Source organism: Artibeus jamaicensis, unplaced genomic scaffold, assembly GCF_021234435.1.
Source record: "Artibeus jamaicensis isolate MK-2021 breed Jamaican fruit bat unplaced genomic scaffold, CSHL_Jam_final contig_233, whole genome shotgun sequence".
Classification (NCBI taxonomy): Eukaryota; Metazoa; Chordata; class Mammalia; order Chiroptera; family Phyllostomidae; genus Artibeus; species Artibeus jamaicensis.
The window spans coordinates 56,440,282-56,458,571 of record NW_026521486.1 but is presented as its reverse complement, the minus strand read 5'-3'; the positions used below and the strand labels follow the sequence as shown (position 1 = coordinate 56,458,571).

General features: G+C 43.8%; 1 protein-coding gene across 1 annotated transcript in view; it reads left to right on the top strand.

The window, feature by feature from the left end:
• Positions 1–1,897: 1,897 nt before the first annotated feature.
• The window catches only part of LRIG3 (leucine rich repeats and immunoglobulin like domains 3), a 46,164-nt gene continuing 29,771 nt past the window's right edge, over positions 1,898–18,290 (top strand). The window contains exons 1-3 of the mRNA XM_037168005.2: positions 1,898–2,429; positions 8,240–8,311; positions 8,514–8,588. Coding sequence (XP_037023900.2) covers positions 2,233–2,429; positions 8,240–8,311; positions 8,514–8,588 — 344 coding nt within the window. The 5' untranslated portion in view covers positions 1,898–2,232. The remainder of the gene's footprint in view (positions 2,430–8,239; positions 8,312–8,513; positions 8,589–18,290) is intronic.

The window sequence follows — 18,290 nt, the reverse complement described above, 5'->3', positions numbered from 1 at the left end:
CAGGACTTGCTAACTAATTGCATGTACAGGTGGTGGTGAGAATGAGGAAATGTTATGCGTGAATTAGGTGCCTGGGCCAGCAGTCATCTGGATGGAGAGAGGTATCTTTTGAGATAGTACAGTCAGGAGGAAAAGCAGCAGGTTCAGGGCTGGTAAAATTTAATTCCAACTATGTTACATTCAAACATCAATTTGAGATGACCTGTGGATGGCTGAACATATGGCTCTAAAATTTAGGAGAAACATCTGGGTTAGAAATATATAAATATCACATATCAGTAAATATCAGTATGTGGGTGTAAATGGAACTCAAAAAAGATGAAATAATATAAAAGAGTGTAGAATGGGGAAAGAAAGTGAGCAAATCCACTTCCAAAGTTGTAGCCTACCTATTTCTGACTATTTCTGTCATGTGGGTGACATGTTAACCAGCAAGCCACCATATTCCTGCCACTATTCTTACATGTAATGACAAGTGTATAATGGCATATTTCTTCTCCAAAACTCCAATTCGCTAAGCCAGATTTTTTTAATTTGAAACAAATGGGGAAGACTGAGCTGGGAAATCCATAGCATGACTGTGGTGTGTCTTGACCACTCCCAAGTAGGCAAAATGTTCATTTGAAAAGCAAAGTGTCATCATTATAAATATTTTCTACATGTATGTCATCAAAAACAGTGGTGGAATTGGTTCTAATGGTGGCTGGAAAGAAGAGGATGGGACATCCTGTGAAGTAGTGTGATTCCATTCAACTTCAAAGAGAGTCTTTTCTCTCCACGAATGGAGGTGCTTATACAGGTGATATGCTACAGTGGAAATCAATGGTCATTAGAGTTAGAGTTAAAGTCTCAACTCCACAAACTATCTCTATTTCTCAACAATGAAAAGTTTAAGTGGCCCAAAAGAATGCTTTGGTAGAGAGCATGCAAGAAACAATGAATGCACAAATGGAAGTTTAAAATGAGCTTCCAGCTTTTACCACAAATGGGCTGGCTACCTTCCCTAGGTCTATTCCCCCTTCCCAGGGGACAGCCTCCCCAGATGTTCTTTGAGGTGCCCCCCACCCCCAGCCCTGTGATCACCTGGAAGAGTAAGTCAAGACACAGACTTCATGAGGAAGTCCAGTGTGCTGAATCCACCCCAGGATGAGGAGGCAAGAAAGTACTTCCAGCCTGGTAGCATTCTCAATCAGGATTAGTCATCACTCAAAGCCCAGGTGCACCATGCATGGTACATATATTAACTTTTCCTCCTAGGTTTTACTTTGCTTTAAAATGTAACTGTGAATACTTTTATTTTTTCTGGTTATTGCATGCAATCTATGATTGCCATCGTGGTTTATTATAAGGTCATTTCTCATCATTTCCTCCAGCTCTATCCAGCTGGCTAGTTGTAACTCAATATACTATTTCCAGTACCTTGCTTTTTATGTGATTGTTCTTATTTTTGGAGCCAATATACGGAAAAACCCAATCAGTGTTAATGTTAAAGAAAACTTACTTTCATTGAAACTATTGTTCATCTGTGACTAGTAGGACAATTTAAACATTTTTTAAATTTGTAATTGAGAGGTTTCCTGGTAACAGAGCTAACTTAAAGTTACTTCCCTGATGTTCCATAAAAAACTGCCAACTCCGCGAGCTGCCCTAATATTTGTGCACTTGTTTTCTTACTCCCTCTTTCTCTTCAACTCCATTTGATATATGTTTCCCAGGATGTAGTGGAGACTTCTGGACCAAGAGGCTGGAAAATGTAACCCTCAATTTCCTACAATCTGATCTCCACTTTCTCGGGCGCTGCGCCCCGGCTTGGAGCCCTGTTATTGTCACGTGGTCAAGGGTGACTGGGAGCTGGCTGGCCAATGGAAGCGCTCCGGTCACTACACGCCCCGCCTCCCGACTCCTCTGAGCCTGGACTTGGCGCTCCGCTGCAGCAAGGCGGTGAAAAAGTTTCTTTTGCCGGCGAAAGGGCCTTCGGTGCGCCGACAGTTCCCGTACTGCAACTGTGCCGCAGTCAGCCTTTCTTTTTGATTTCCCTCACGCTGCTCTGGGGCATGAAAAGCATTCGCTGTTGGGAGTAAAAGAAAGGAGTTTACCTGGGAGTACGAGAGGAGGGCGCGCGCACACGCGATCCGCGGCGCGAGCACCCACTGACTCCTGGAAGTTTGCGCGGGGTTCCGAGTGAGTGCGGGCTGCGCAACGCAGGGCCCACCGAGAGGCCGCAGGACTGCGATGGGTGCGCCGAGGCTCCGCGCGCACGCGGCGGCGCTGGCGTTGCTGCTGTGTTTGGCCCTGGGACGTGCGGGCCTGGCCGAGGGTAGCAGCCACCAGTGCCCGGTTCCCTGCCGCTGCCTCGAGGATCTGCTGGACTGCAGTCGCCAGCGGCTGGCGCACCTTCCCGAGCCGCTCCCGCCCTGGGTTACTCGGCTGTAAGTATTCTTCCTGAGGGCGGAGGGGGAGATGTCCAGGGGGCCCGCGCACTTGGCGTGCAGCAGCTTTTTCCTGGGCAGCTCCTCTTGGCCCAGGCCTCCAGCGGCGCTCGGTGGCGTTGGAAAAGGAGCCATCGGGGCCTCAATCTCCCTTTCCCTGCAAGTGTCTTGCAGGTCATGCTGGTGGGCCCTGGTGAAACCCACCAAGCCTCAGATGGGCGAAGGGAGGGAGCGAATGATAGCTCTGGGGGTACAGTCAACGTCCAGCGAGTGGAGCTTTCCTAGGGGGTTCAAATACGCGCCCCTGCCTAGCTGGGAGAGGTGGCAACCTGCGGACTACTGGAGTTCTCCGTTCTCTTGCTGAGTGTATAGGATCTGTCGCTCAACTAGTTTCTAACCGCTTCAGGACCCTTTTCCTGTGCCCATCAAGTCATTGAACGTGCCACTATTCAAGCTGTGGTAGACATCCTTTTGTTGTTTTTTTTTTCTTCTGTACTCCATATATCACCCCCTCCTCGACCAAATTGTAACATCTTCGTCCCGGTAAGAAGTTGTCAAGATTGATCACTAGATATGGAAAGGAAGGTGCGAGAGTTCTCAGAACCAAGGGCTTGATTTCTGTAGCTTCGTAGCACTTCCAGACAGTTTAGGAGAGAGTGCTGGGCACTGTGTTATGCATATTTGGGATGCTAGCTGTAAAGTCTGAAAACCTGAAATCGCTGCCAAGTGCCTACAAGAACAAGGAAAAAAATGTATTTTAGTTGGAAAGGCTAATTCTTTCCAAATGTCGTCTCTTTATTTTCTCTCAGCCTTAGCTTTGTTAAAATTGGAGAAGTGTAAAATATACACAATCGAAACTTTTGTGCTTAAAAAAAGTTATCTGTTTAAGAGAAATAAAAGTAATGTATCCTTAATCCTTAGATTTGGGTCTAGCAGAATAGCAATGAAACTTCTAAATTCTTAAGCAATTCGAGTAGACTAGCCTAATGTCCTAGTAATAGTGGTAGGAAGAAATTGCATTTTTATATCAATGTGCAAATCAAAATCTTTGTGAATTGTAGAATTGTAACCATCAAAATCATATTCTTTGTGTTAGTAAACCTTGGTTTAATTAAAAAGTAGAATTTGAGAGTTTTAGATTGATATTTAATCTCTTATCAGGGGATGTCTTGTTTAGTAGCTTTTATTACAATTGAAGGAGGAGATAAGGGCTTTAACCCAAAGCAGGAAGACTTTCAATTAGTTGTGGCTAATTCTATTCAATTGCCTCTTGTGGCGGTCATGCTGCCTTATTCATGAAATGTGAATGGCTCTATTGACAACATATGGAACTGAACATTTGAATGACTGGAGGTGAACACCTAAATAATAGAGGGATGAGAAAAAGAAAAGGAATAGAGTAGTGCCTCCTGGGGTGTGTTTCAAGAGGCTTGGATTGTTCACAAATCTAATTTATACTCAATAGCTTCTCCCTGTTGAGTGGACTCTTGTCATGCAATGCCTATTTTTGTGAATTTGGACGTCTTTTAAAAAACAACTGTATTGCTCTTGATCACAAGTTGAGTTAAACCGAAAGGGGTTTGATACCTGTTTAAACATTGTCTTAAAAGTAGCTGACCTAATTAGGATTTTGTTTTGCAGATAATTTGGTGGCACACTAAAAACAAATTACAGTTTATTTGGTTAGCACAATCTTTAATTACATTTCCGCCAGCAGTAAATTGTCTCAATACAAGCCTGCATTCCTTAGATGTATGTGAAAATAAGTTCCACTTGTGTAAATAAGCACCCGGTTTGTTGTCAGAAGCCCCACTGTGATCACTCATTGGACAGCTCTGTCACTCTTTTACTTGTGTGACTTTTAACCAACTTTCTAGTTGTCACCAAACCATGTGGTCTGAATTCCTTATTGTAAATGTTTCCTTTGTTTGGTCTAAAAATCGAGAGGTCTTCTCTCTCCAACTCTGAAAGGACTTGAGAGAAAAACGCAAGGAATTGAGCTTTAACTTCTGTTTCTTGGTGTGTGAAACAGGCGGCAGAAGCTAGCTGCTGCTTAAATTTTACATAATGAGACAAGCTTTTAAGTAGATTGTTTCATTGTCTAGAAGTAACTAGAAAAATGCATATTGTTCTTCCCATATCTTAACTTCCTCTCGTTAGGTAATTAAAGTTGTAAAAGTTTGCCTTAGGACTAGCTTATGAGAGCCCTATTCAGAAAAGGTTTATTGTCTGCCTTTCCGTGGTGTTTGTTGAGTTAGCAAGTTAAAAACTCAATTTTCTATTATACCTGTGTATTTTTTTTCCACTTTACTCAATTGTAATTTATTGCCATTGGAACCCCATGTGTGACAAGTTGAATAGTTTAAGCTGCAACGTAATAATACTATAGTTAGTTCTCCTTTTAAAAAGTAGCCTCTAATGCTTTATTGAAAGGGACTCTTAAAACTATTTGAAGGTTGCTTACAACTAACTGCCTTAGAGCCAGGCTTGAGTTTGCGTCTAGAGTTTGTGCTTACAGAGTCCTGAGCCTAAAGAAGGGTATTCATTAGAATGTTACTTGGCCAGAAGAGGGAAAAGTTGCTCAGTTGCCAGTGGGAGCTTCAAGTATTATTAAAATCTCACTGGAATTTCAGAATTATTTATTGTATCGCTTAAAAATGTTTGAGTTAGCAGGGCAGAAAAGGTCCGAAAGGTACTCTCTGCTGGTGGGGTTGCTTTAGTGTTCGCCTGTTACAAATCCTCTGGTTGGTACCAGAATTGGGCCTGGGGTGGTGGGGGTAATGGTCCTTATGGTTTTCACAGCTGTTTTTCTATATTTTCCAGACTAAAACTTGAACTAGCAGGCTGATTTATGAGTCACTTTGGATCAGTGTCTTAAAACAGCTACAGCCTGGCTTTTTGTTTTCCAGCTTTCCAGATTTCTGCTGAATTAGCAGCTCTGCAGGCCCCAGTGGGGTTGATTAAGAAGCTGTGCTGGTTTTGCATTTTAAAATTTGACTTGGAAGTCAGATTTCCAAATGGGAAAAGGAAGAAAATGATAGCTAGCACCAAATGTTGTAAACTAATTATTTTCATATATATTTATTCTCCTGCTCATATGCAGGCAGAGAAGCTTCTCTCTACCAAGTCGAGTTTGATTTTCAAGTACTTGGTCAGCTGAGTTCTGGGTAAATAGTTAACACCTCTCTGCCTGACCACCTTTCCCTGTCATTAACCTCACTACCAAAAGTCGTTTTTAAAAGGTTTCTTGGGAACACTTTGTAAAGGATGAGGATTGTCTAACTACTATGCGTAGCTATACACCTGAAACTAATGCAAAATAATATTGACTCTAACTGGTAAATGAAAAGAAGAATTTTAAAGGCAAAAGCATTGTTATTCATTTAAAAATATATATCCCTAAACATTTTATGTTTCTTATACTATTATAAGTGATTTCTTTTTAAAAAGTTTCTTGGTGAAGATGTTCATTAATGGGACTCTAAAAATGATGAATCTGCCTTTCTTATTGAATGTTCTTACGGGTTTTAACAAAGAATTAACATTATACAACTTGAATTTGTTTCCGATGTTCTAGCCATAAAAACAACATAAGGAAGATTCAGGGAAATGTGACGTTCTTTTACTGGAAAGTAATCACTTCTGAGGCATAAACTGTATTAAGTCTAAATTTAGGTGCATTAAAAATGTCCTGGCTTTAAGTATTTAGCAGTAAAAGTCATGTAAGGGGCGATTTTTTTCTCCCACATATAATGTAGTTTTAATAGTAGTACACAAAATTCAAGAATGGAAGCGTTGCAATGGCTGAAATATTAAGGTTACCAGATCTTGCTTCTGAATCACAAGTGAGTGGTCCTCAGCATGTGCTCTGTTCTCTGGAGGCAGTTTCTCGATTTAAAGGTCTTTTGTTGGAGTTCTCATCCCATTACTGTTGGAGAAAAATGTTAGGCACTCAATCTCTTTTCTCACAGGATTGCCCTTGTGAAATAATCCTTAAAATGAAGTGAAGAGTGAGGTTTTAGTTTTTGTAATTAAAAAGCAAATCACCTGTGTTAAGTGTAAATACCAGATTGGTTCCACCTTTCCTTTTAAAATGTGAAACAATAAGGGGATGCAGTTTTATGCCCGTGCAGTGTTTAGTTAAGTGGGTCCGAGTGAGACTTTCTGTTGATTCAGGCTACCTCCCAGGTGAAGGACTCTTTTCCTTGGTTGTTTTTTGAGCCCTGTGGGAAACCTCTGACTGTCTGTGGTGCTAAAAGCACACAGGTTTTGTTTGAATCCTACCGTGAGTTGTTGGGCTCACGGTTTCCTTGATGAACTCCAGATGGACCTGGGCTGGTTTGTGAGGGAAAGTGTCTGGCTCCAGCGTGGTGAGCATGCACAGCAGTGGTTGTAATTGCAGGATTTTTATAGTTTAAAGGCGGTGCCAGGTTTTTTTCATGTTATAACTCTACCAGAACAAATCTACTCATGTCTGTTACTGTCTGGTAGGTCTTTAGGCAAACATGTTTCAAATAAAAAAAACCTTTGCAGATTTTTTTTTTTTTTGGTGAAGTAGAGAAATCCAGGTTTATTCTCAAAACAAAATTCAAAAGCTGAAAGGCTCTCTGATTTCTAATTGTTAACTAATGGGTGTGCGCTAAGTAACACTGTGCTTCTCTGTGATTTCTCTGCCTTGTGTGGGGCCGGGCAGGGGGAGGGCATACTTATGCATATAACAAATGGTCCATGCTTTTCTCCAGTCAAGTTTGGTTATTTGAAACTTCGGTTATTTAAAAGTCATTTTCTAACACTGAGAGAACTTAGTAAGGTTGGTCAGCCTCTTCCAGGAGGAGAGCGTCAAACCACACCACCGTTAGCCTGGTTTTCCACAGCTGCTCAGCCATTATACCTTCATCACCCCGTTGAAGGCACATGATCAGTGTGTTGACAAGTACGCGGAATAGAACCCAGTATTTGGCACGTTGAGCTCTGTAGTTTGAATATTAAATGCTGTGATGACTTCCTAGCCTAGAGTTTTGTGTAGGTAGGAGTTGTATTTTACTTTTTTTAAGAAACAGTGTTTAATGGCAATTGTTACTAAGTTGGACTGAGCCTTTGAGTAAGAGGCAGAGCTATTTTAATGAGTGAAGACAAATATGATCACAGCGCCTTGTACATTCTGCTTAACTTTGTTAGGTAGTTATATTAGCAGATACTGAGATTTGGGGAATTCAGGAAAACATAGGGTTCAGGTTGTTTTCCACCCTCAACAGACACACCCACACACACGCACACACAAATGATACTTTCAATAATTTGGTGCCTTAGCCTGGAGAAATAAATGTGTGAACAGCCATTTCTATTTTATCTGACTATCCTAAGGACACTGATGCTTCATATTTTGTAATAAAAAGGTTCCTTCAGAGATTTTAGTTTTAGCAACCTGCCTAATTAGCCACTTTTTGGAAGCCATGACTTCATCGTACCAGGTTGGAAGTAGGGAGATGGCAGGGAATGGGGAAGGCGAAGCCAAACAGCCAGCTCACAAAAGATCGGTTCACCCTGTGCCAAAAACATCTCCTCGGACGTTTGCAGGCCCGAAGCACTTGGATCTGCCAGCCTCCTACACTGACTTTGTCCCCAGAGTTCACGTTTTTCGGTGTGGCGTTCTGGTCCCCATCTGGTCTGTGGACAGGAGTGACGGTTACTCGTGATGTATCACAAGCGTCCATGGAGCCGCTGCTCAGATCTGTCGTGTCTTGCCCATCACCAAGTGCGGTAAGTGATTTTTTTAAACTACTTACCATTTTATTTTTGTTTTCTCATAGGGACTTAAGTCACAACAGATTGTCTGTCATCAAAGCAAGTTCCATGAGCCACCTTCAAAGCCTTCGAGAAGTGTGAGTCTTTGTTTTTTCCTGCTTGATGTTTGATTAAAATATAACTACCCATTACACTATTTAACTGTAAAGACCATTTGGATTACAATAAATTATTTAAAACCTAACTTGGGAGGTATGTTTAAATGCTTTTATAAAGTTTCACCTCTATGAATTACAGATTACCTAATCAGCTCCCCCCCCCTTTTTTTGGCATTTATAGGAAACTGAACAACAATGAATTGGAGACCATTCCAGATCTAGGACCAGTCTCAGCAAATATCACACTTCTCTCCTTGTAAGTGAATGCCAGCAGGGTTACCTGTGTGCGTGTGTGATGGAGGTATTCTGTAAATTAGTTGACTTGTTTTCCAGCTCCAGTCTCTTGCGCTACTAAATTCGAAGTATTATAATAACACATTTTTTATACTTTGCTGTCATTGCTAAACGGGTCTCCAAGATTCACAGCATTCACCTGCACCCCATAGAGACGTGTGTTTGATTATGTTCTGTGGACTAGGACTTCAGCTCTGGTATTACTTCGTAGTTGGCACTGCATCTACAGGTTAGGTATTGTAACATAGTTACTAATGGAGGACGTTGTTGTTTCTCGAGGAGAAATGGGAGTTCTTTAGTGAGGCATTGAAGTATCTTCTTTTAAGTGTGGCACCTGGGGTGGAAATCAAGGTCAGAAACATCTAATCAGAATATGAACTTTGTACAGTTAAAACTAAATATGTGATTGAAGTTAGACATACCATTGCATGTTATTTTGCAAATAGGAGTTTTCAAATAAAATTGAAGTTCTGTTAGCTTTTGTACATGTCTGGGCCAGATAACATCTTATTCATGCACTGAACATGTTTTGAAATAATTTTGACTTTCAGCATTTAAAGACAGCATTTAGAATGTGCATGGTTTAATTTCTGAAACTAAGTAGTTCGCCATCTTAATCTTGAGTGATTTAAAAAATAAATTTAACCCACAGAAGTTAAAAATGTTTTCTTCCTTTAAACAAGAGAAGGGAAAAACCACCATTGTTAGGTGCTGCTAGGAAAGGTGTTGGGAGGGTGGAAATTACACAGTAAATTTCAGGAAAGCTGTTCAATTAATTAAAGTGATCACTGCCCAATTGCTCACATCTGGTGATTTATGGCAGTTTGTTTTCACTTAGGGCCCAGGTCAGCTGAGTCCCGGGCGGGCACAGCCGCTGTGTCTGCTTTCCTCTGTTTGAATGAGAACTGAGTGACATTTGATACTGATGTGGTTTTTCCAAAGATCAGAAACAGAAAGGAATGAGAGAAAAAGCAGTTGGTATTTGACAAATAAACACTGAATTCAAAAAATATTTGTATGCTAACATCAATACCTATCTTCCGTCTTTCACAATGGCTTCATCTGGTGGAGTCCACATGAAGCGCTGACTTGGGCGTCTTCAGCATCTTCGGCTGTTCTCATTCGCCCAGTGGGGCCTTTTGGAAATCTCAGGGAATGCCACTTCCCCCTCCTGTCCTGGCCCTGTGTGCCGTCAGGTTCTGTCAGCATGTCCAAGAGAGCCTGGCAGGGGGTCATTACGCCTGGCAGGGCTGAGGGTATTTGCAGTGGAGTTTGAGAACCTGGGTGGGGTGGGGAAAATGGTCTTCTCTTCAGCTTGATGTAGAGTTAGAAGCACATTAGCAGTAAACTTGTAAGTAAATTAAAAAGTTCTGTTCGAAAACATAACCTAGTGATTTTACATCCTAAAGCTATAATTTGTAATTAGAAAACTGAAAGAAAGTATGGAAAGTTAGCAACTTGCAGGATTTGAAGTCATCTTCATATTTTGTTTGCGTTTCACTTTAGTAAGTGCTGAATAATCTTTTCGGAACTTGAATAATCTCACTTTCTTTCCCCTTAATTTGTCGCAGCACCTCTAACCAGGGATTGCTTTGTTGGTCCATGTGATCACAGAGCCTGTTTATTACCCTAAATCACTGTGGAAGGTAATTTCCGTGATGGACCTGCTAATTCGTTATCGATAGTGAAAAACTGTTTTTACACCTATGAAATATCCTGGAAAATGTACTTCTCTGGCTGTTTTCTTTTACAAACACGTTCTTCCGTAGGCTTCACGGTGTATGTACCATGTATGTACACGTGTACACGTGGTGTATGTACCGTGTATGTACACATGTACATACAGTGTATGTACCATGTACAGTGCATGTATCGTTTCTAAAGTGCTGTTACTGTCTCCCTTGCACTGTGTCGGGTAGAGTGTTTTCTTTTGTACGGGAGCCCTTGAAAATAATCAGAGCCAAAAGTCAGTTCTTACCCATTTCTGAAATATCAAACAGAAATTTGTTAGACCACATCACGAGTCAGCAGAGGAACATGCTGTAGCACCACAATTAAATGCCCCATCTTTCAGAGCAGTTCCTAGGGCTATTAGGCTTTTATTCTATCAAGTTCTTAAAAATAGTTTGTGAAGGAAATCATTTTTCTGGGTAATTGGCACAAGTTAAATTATTTTAAACGTATTAAAAAGGGAAAAATAGTTGTAGTCTTGAACACAGGATTTAGTGTCGGAGTTCCCTATTCTTGCTGTTCTGTACAGTGGGGACCCCTTCCAGCTGGGGGTGGGGGGCGGCGAGGGCTCGGTGCAGAGAAGACTGTGTCAGGTGAGACCTTTCCTCCCTCCCAGCCGCAGGGGTCAGATGGCACCCCCTGTCCAGAGATGAATTTATGTCAGGACCAGTTCTGATGTCAGGGAAACTTGGCCAGATGCATCTTAAGTTGACCATTGGGTGGACAGTGAACCTTCCCAGTAAGAAAGCTCATCTCTTAACATTTCTAGGTTTTTTTCAGAATAGAAGAGACCAGAATAAACATGCTTGTCTTTGACTCCCACATAGCACCAGCTCAAGTCAACTGGCATTCCAAGGGCAAGACTTGGTGTAGGGTGTTTGTGTATTTTTCTCTCACAATTACTTCCTACCCATGACAGGATGCTGTGTTTTAGGAAAAGAAATGGAATAATCTTTGGAATGAAAATATTTTGTAGTAAAACCATTGACCTGGCATAAGTGAGTGTGCTCACTGAAGTGATTGATAGTTCTGGCCTCCTGTGACGTGTGTAAAATGCTCCTGAGCCCTGTGACCTGGGGGAGGGTCTGGTCTGAATCCCTGAGTTATGTAACATTGGTGTTGAACAAGAGAGGAGTCGTTGGTCCTTGAATAAAGCTAGTGGGTCTTGGCCTTGACGTTGATGGTTTACATGGTGTTGCCCCACATGCTGATACTTGCCTGTTGTCTTAGAGACGGAAGGTTTAGGTGAGTGAATGGCTGAGAGGTTCAGAGATTACTTGTTAAAAATGTAGATTTCTTGACCCTGTCCCTAGAGATTCTAAATTAATGGGCTAAGAGTATCTATTTTAACACATCTACCTGGCTGATTCTAATCAGAAATTGTATAAATATTTCTGGAATTACTGATAAAACGAGTCCAGTTATCATAATCAAATAAGCCTTCAATCATTATTTCTTATCTCAGGGATAAAACATTTCTCCCAAGTTCACCATTTTCCTCCTAATATGTTATTTTTCCAGAAATGACATTGTCATCCTTCCAAAGAGGCGGTTATAAAAATCGATCACCTTCTTGGGAGGAGGGACCCCAAACTGTGCTCTCGAATGCAGGAGAGCCATTGAAGAGATTTCAGGCAGATTGAGTGGCCAGACTTGCTTTTCGAAAGTGCCACTCGGACTCCCCAGCGGAGCGTGGCTGGGAGGGGGCAGGGGGTTCTGACTGGCTGGCGATGAGGAAGGCGCTGCCACCGGCCAGGAGAGAGGACGGCACCGCCGCTCCTGCCAGCTGGGTCGGGTCAGCGGAGCAGCGATTCAGGGAGAAGCCCCAGTAGAGCGCTCAGAATTCATTGCTGGCTCCTCCCTTCTCTTAGTTTGGGACCTTGGGCAAGTTACTGTCTTTCTGTTTCCTCGTCTGCAAAATGGGAATAGTAACACCCACCTCGTGGGTTGTCGTGAGGGTTTGGAGAGAGCACACGGGACCCAGCTGGTGTGAGCCATGATCACGGTGGTCATCCAGCTGAAGTTCACGGGGAAGAAAGCGGTGCCAGGCTCTGTGTTAAGTGCTGGGCCACAGCGCTCGTCAGGAAGCTTTCCTCCTAGGGAGGGGTGAGAAAAAGAAGTAAGCAAACAAACTTTAAAATAAAACTTGAGTGTCTTATAAATGCTGTGAAGGGAAAGAAAAGAGGACCGAGGGATCAAGAGCTCTGGCAGCTGCCCTGCAGTTGGTCGGGGAAGACTGCCTTCTGAATTCTTACCAAACCCTGCTCCGTGCTGGGGACTTGTTTTAGAGTTGAGATTCAGTGGTGGCCCAGACAGCTGAACGTCTCTGCCCTCGTGAAATGACCCTCTCATGGAAAGACAAAAAGTAAAACAAATGAGAAGTATGGTCAGAAATGGTAAGTGCTAGGTAGAATAATAGAGCAGAAAGGAGGTAGGGAGTGTGTGGTGGAAGAGGGGGTTCACGGTTTTCAGTGGGGGTGCGTGGAGCCACTTGGCAGGTGGCATTTGAATAAGGGCCTGAAGGTGGGGACAGGAGTCATGCAGGGGAGGGGTGCATCCTGGGAGTGGGGTCCTCTCTTCCCATTTCCTCTGCCCTGTCCAGGCCCATCTTGGCTTGTCCATTCAGCTGTCACGTGGAAACGAAATGGTTTTGTTGACCATTTTCTGCCCTCCTATACTCTAAGGCCTCTGTGGCTCACTCTTGTTTTTCCCAGCACTTCACGTAGGTATGTGGCATGTAGTTGGTGCTTAATTAGCATATGAATTAGGGAATATTTCAGGCTGTTATGGAACAGCCACATGCAGTTGGCATAATTCACACAGATCTCCTGTCAACTTAGCCTTCACCGGAAACTACAAGTTTCCGGTGGACACAGAGCATGCCTGTGTTCCACTTAATTTGTATTCAGCTATACATGCTTGGTAGAAAAAAATTGATAATAACAAAATTGTAACAACAGCAATAATAATTAAAGAAAAAAGAACAAGAGAAGTAATCGAAGTAGCATAAGCGGATTTAGCTTGCCACTGTGGCTGGCGAGCTCGTGCCCTGGAGTGCGTGCATCACGTGTGAGAAGCAGCGCCCCCTCTCCCAGTCCCGTTATTCCAGGGCACAGCGTGGCCCACTGCGGATGACGTTGGTCTCCCGATGAGGACACAGAGATTTTTCATAGCCCCTATCCCAACACACGTGAGCACATTTTCAGGTCCTGAACTCAAAATTCAAAATACAGAACTGGTCCTGTATGTATAGGACTCATTGAGAGAGAAAGAGGATAAGTCTGCGTAAAACTTCTTTGCTAGTGTGTTAAGGGATCTTCACGGGTTTATTCACAATAGCTGGATCCCCCCCATCCACAGGGGCTGGAGCCTGGTGCCAGGTGGCATGGGGCCCGTCACGCCCTGTCCTCCGACATCTGGTGGGATTTACGTGCTACAGAGGACAGTCCTAGGTGGTGGCAGTAGAGAGTGTTGGGCACAGGGCAGCAGGAGCAGTACTCATGGCAGACTTCTGACATGGGCGTGACTGGTCTTTTTCCCCCTGCAGTTTGGAAACTCCCACACGCTCAGCATGTGCGGTGCTCCAGTGGCATTTGTCACACATCTCACTGCAGGATAGGACTCAGGCCTCACCGAGCTTTCAGTCCCCTCAGCAGAGGGTCCAGCTGTGGCACAGAGGGATGCTCACTGAATATCCGAGTGGACGAGACAGATGACGGGTGCTCGTGCACTAGAGCGGTCTGAACTGGGGATGGGGCACACAGGTTTTTGTCTCCTCTCACACTAACGGTCCATCTGACCTCAGGCAGAGTTGATTAACTCTGTGTTTATCTGTAAAAACAGTGTAAGGTGTTTGTCCATCTATCTCCTCTGATGCTGGTGAAGGATCCAGATGGGTGATGTAAAGGAAAGGGCTCTGAAGTGTGTGAGCCCCAACAGCTGCTGCTGGTACAGCTGCAGTGCCTGGCGGAGTAGCAGAGACAGGAGGCACTGGGCGGGGGGGGGGGGGGGGGACAGGAGGGTCACAGGAAGGAGGCAGGGTTCAGAAACATGATCCTAGCAGCAAAGATGAGGGAGCAAGGAAGACGTTTGCATGTGGGGTGAATTTTCAGGAAACTTTTATCTTCCTCAAATGGTTTTTAAAAAGTGGGTGAGCATCCATTATACTTAATAGCCACACAACATTTCTGAGGTTTGCGTATCCATAAGGTGGATTTTGAGCTGTTCACGGTGCCCAACCACAAGGCCCACTGGGTGCTAAGAGCTGGGAGACAAAGAAAAGCAGGATGTGGCCTCTGCCCTCAGGGAGCTGCGAATAAGGATAACGGGGGAAGAGAGACAGTAGAGAGACACTTTGGGAGGGTGCCGCCCTGGCTGGCAGAGCTGTGCCGAGGGCTGTGCAGGTGCGGAGCAGGGCTGTAGTCCCCGAAAGCGTAGCGTGTGAGAGTGCGGGGGGGCCTAGAGGAGCATAGACTCAGGTAAGCATCAGCTTAGGTGTTTCACAAGTTTGGGGAGTCCCTGCAGACTTTCTAAAGCAGGCGGATGAAATGGTTGCATGTCCATTAATCACAGAATCTGCTTTTCCTCTTTTGTCTCCTGTTTCAGTCCTAAACAATGTTCATTTTCTGAGTCAAGTGCCATGAAGACAGATAAAGAACATGACTTTGATATTTGACAGTTATTCAGCGAGTCATGCCTGTTACCCCTCCACCCCTGGAACCCCGGCACCCCCCGGGCCCTGCTGTGTGTTAGGTCCACAGCCTTCTTCCCACAGCGAGCAGGTGGCATGGGGTGCGCCTCATTTGCATGCTGACTTCTGAATGATGTAAAGGGTCAATTTGAACTAGTGGTTAGCAATCTGGTCAGCAGTGCTCTTTTATCTAGATACTGAACCCAGTATCTAGTATCTTAATGGGGTATCTAGTACCCCAGTAAGTGGGAATTTCATCCATTAGCATGCATTTCTCATTACAGTTCAAAAATCAGACTAATACAAAAAATCAGTTCAGCAGACAGTGATTTAAGAGACTAGTGCTTGATGGCATGGCTCAGACTTGACCCAAATAGTTCATGAAACTCAGTTTATAACTTTTCAAACATTGGAATGTTAATAATTCACAACTTAGATAAAGCTGTTTATAAGGAAGGCAAGCATTGCATATGTTTTCAAGTGATGATGTAACTGAGTCATTTTAAAACCGTGGCGTGCAGCTCAAATATTGTTGCTGGTTTTTTAAAACCCAAACTTACATGAGTCAGTATGTTCAAAGTGGTTACCATTCTGTCGTATTAATTAAGGAAGTCTGGGAGCAGCTTTAGTCAAAATTAGAACTTAAGTTTCTTGGGTATCAAGAACCTTTGTTCCGATTCAGTGAACATAAACCACATCCTCTTTACCTACATCTGGGTGTAAAGGAACCCATGGAAATTGACCACCTCAACTGCAAAATTCACCCCAGTGTTTGCTCTACCCACGTGGGCGAATGGACCAGTGTCTTCGTATGTAAAGGACATTGCCATAGAGCACCACCAACTTCCCCAGTGCAAGCCAGACACCACTGTATCCAAATGGAAATAAGCTCATGAAGATCAAGTCTTTCAAAATAAACACATACACATGTTAATGTGATAAGTTGTATTATTTTATTGGACTTTAAAGTGTTTACATGTGATTTGCACATAAAAGAGTGTTCTGTACACAGAGGTGTGTTTGTGACAGGTAATCTCGTACGTTTCATCTTCGCATTTACTAGAAACTACTCCCCAGAATACAAGTTTGTGAGGTTTTTGAATTCTTAATTTAGAATGATTGTATTTGAAACAAATTTGTGATCCTGTCACGGCTCTTTCAGCCCTTTCGGAACTTCCCATTGCTCTTAGATCCAGAGCAAAATTTTTCTTGAGCTCTACAGCGCCCTGCGCGAGCCGCATCTCCTTCTCCCGTTGAGCCTCCGCCTGACTCATCCTCAGGTCTAGGCCTGTGCCCGCGCGGTGCTGCCCCAGGCCCTGCTGCACACGCCCGCCCTGGGCCTGGGACACACCCCCTCCTCCAACGTTTCAGTGAGGGTCCCCTCCTCTATTTTCGTATCTCCTTTATTTGCATTGTCTACTTTATTATCAGAGATACTGTTACATTTTTCTGTTGCATTTGTGATACTTTAATGTCCATTCCCCCCACCAGAATGAAGCTTCATAAAAGCTGAGACCGTGTCTGGTTTCATGCCGTCTGTCACCCCGACATCGGTGCAGAACCGGGCAGATGGTGGTCCCTCGGTGCGTGTTTGTGAGATGCGTGAGCACATGGATGGCCCTGTCCAAACTAGCACTCGGACTGTTCCTGCCTCTTCACACGCACTTACACTCTTCATTAATGAGACTTGGTATTTCCAAGGGAACGACATCATTAGATTGGCATAGTGACTCCTTAAGCATCTTTCTTCAGCAGTGGTTCTTACAGTCAGTAAAATGGACCCCCAGTCCCTTCATTTGACCTTCCCGTGAAGCATGCCACAAAAACTGCTGCGTTACCAACATGTATCCCGAACCTACACCATTTCCTCATCATTTCTCTCAACTCAGTGCTAGCCATTTTGGTTGCTGCTCTGAAATATCAAGTACAACTTCTGCCAGGGACTTTAAGCTGAATGAGACGGGTGCTGCCAAAACAGACAAAACAATAAAGCTACAGCTAGTTGCTTTTCTTGATTGGGGTGGCAAGATGCAACATGTGTTTCCATCCTGGCCTGGTTACTCTTCCTCCTTCTCTTCTTTATTTTACAATTGCATCTCTGCTGTCTACCCTAGACCAGAGGCTCGGGGTTCTAGCTGGGTAGCGAGACCAAAACAGTGAAATAGGGCTGTAATCAGTAAGACTTCTTTCTTTGCTGAAAGTTGCTTAAGTACTAAATTCAAAACATGAAAGGAAAGGCAATTATAAATGTAAGCACCTCCTTTCTAGTACTTAAAAATCACCTGCTTTGCTCTCTCCCTCTCTCTCCCTGAAGCTTTAGCCAATAGACACAGTCCTTCTCTAGAGAGAGGGTGAGAACAAGATGGAGCGGTAAGAAAGGCAGTATTTATGCTGCAAGTACCACGAAGCACAGAGCAAACATGGCGTGAATTCCTGGACTGCCCATTTTACTATGCACGAGCAATTTTCAGTGTTTTTGTAATGAAACAAACATGGACTAGAATCAGAATGAGCATACTAATTAGAAAAAATAAGATGCTTTTCAAATGTAGTCACCAGTCACCATGCAGTCCCGCACAAGGTACCGGACGGAGGGCAGTACTTTTTAAAGATGGATGTGTACAGGGTCGGGAAAGTAGTCGATCAATTGCATACACCCCTCTTTCTCTGAGTCTCCTTCTCCTGTCTTTTTTGCTTTTATTTCCTCACTACCATCTTCATTTAAGTATCAAGAACAAGGTCAGGGATTAGAAACAGTTTTCTATGGTATATCTATAACTGGTCATAATGTGCTTTTGTTAGTTTTGAGTGTCTGCACGCAATCCTATCACTTAGAATTGGAAGAGACAGTCCTTCCCGTAGAGAGACCTTGGAAACAGAGGTCATCCAGCCTCCCCGTGAGCATGTCCAGGGACGAAAGCTCACTTCCCGGGGAGGAGCCGTTCCACTGCGAGAAGTTCAGACTGCTGGGACTCTGCGTTAAGCTGAGCTCTGCCCTTCGGTGGCTTTTGCCTGTTGTCCGAATTCTGTGCCGGAGAGAACAGCTTCCTTCTATTTTCAGCAGTATAAAGCAAGACAAAAATATAAGGTTTTCTTAAAGCCTTCTTTTCTCCAGCCGAGATCCCAGTTCCCGTCGCCCGTGGGACGGGCGGTCCAGGCCAGGGCTCCCCAGTGGCGCTCTCTGCGTTGGCGGGAACATCCTGGTCTGTGCTGCCTGCTGCGCTAGCTGCTCTCACACGGGTG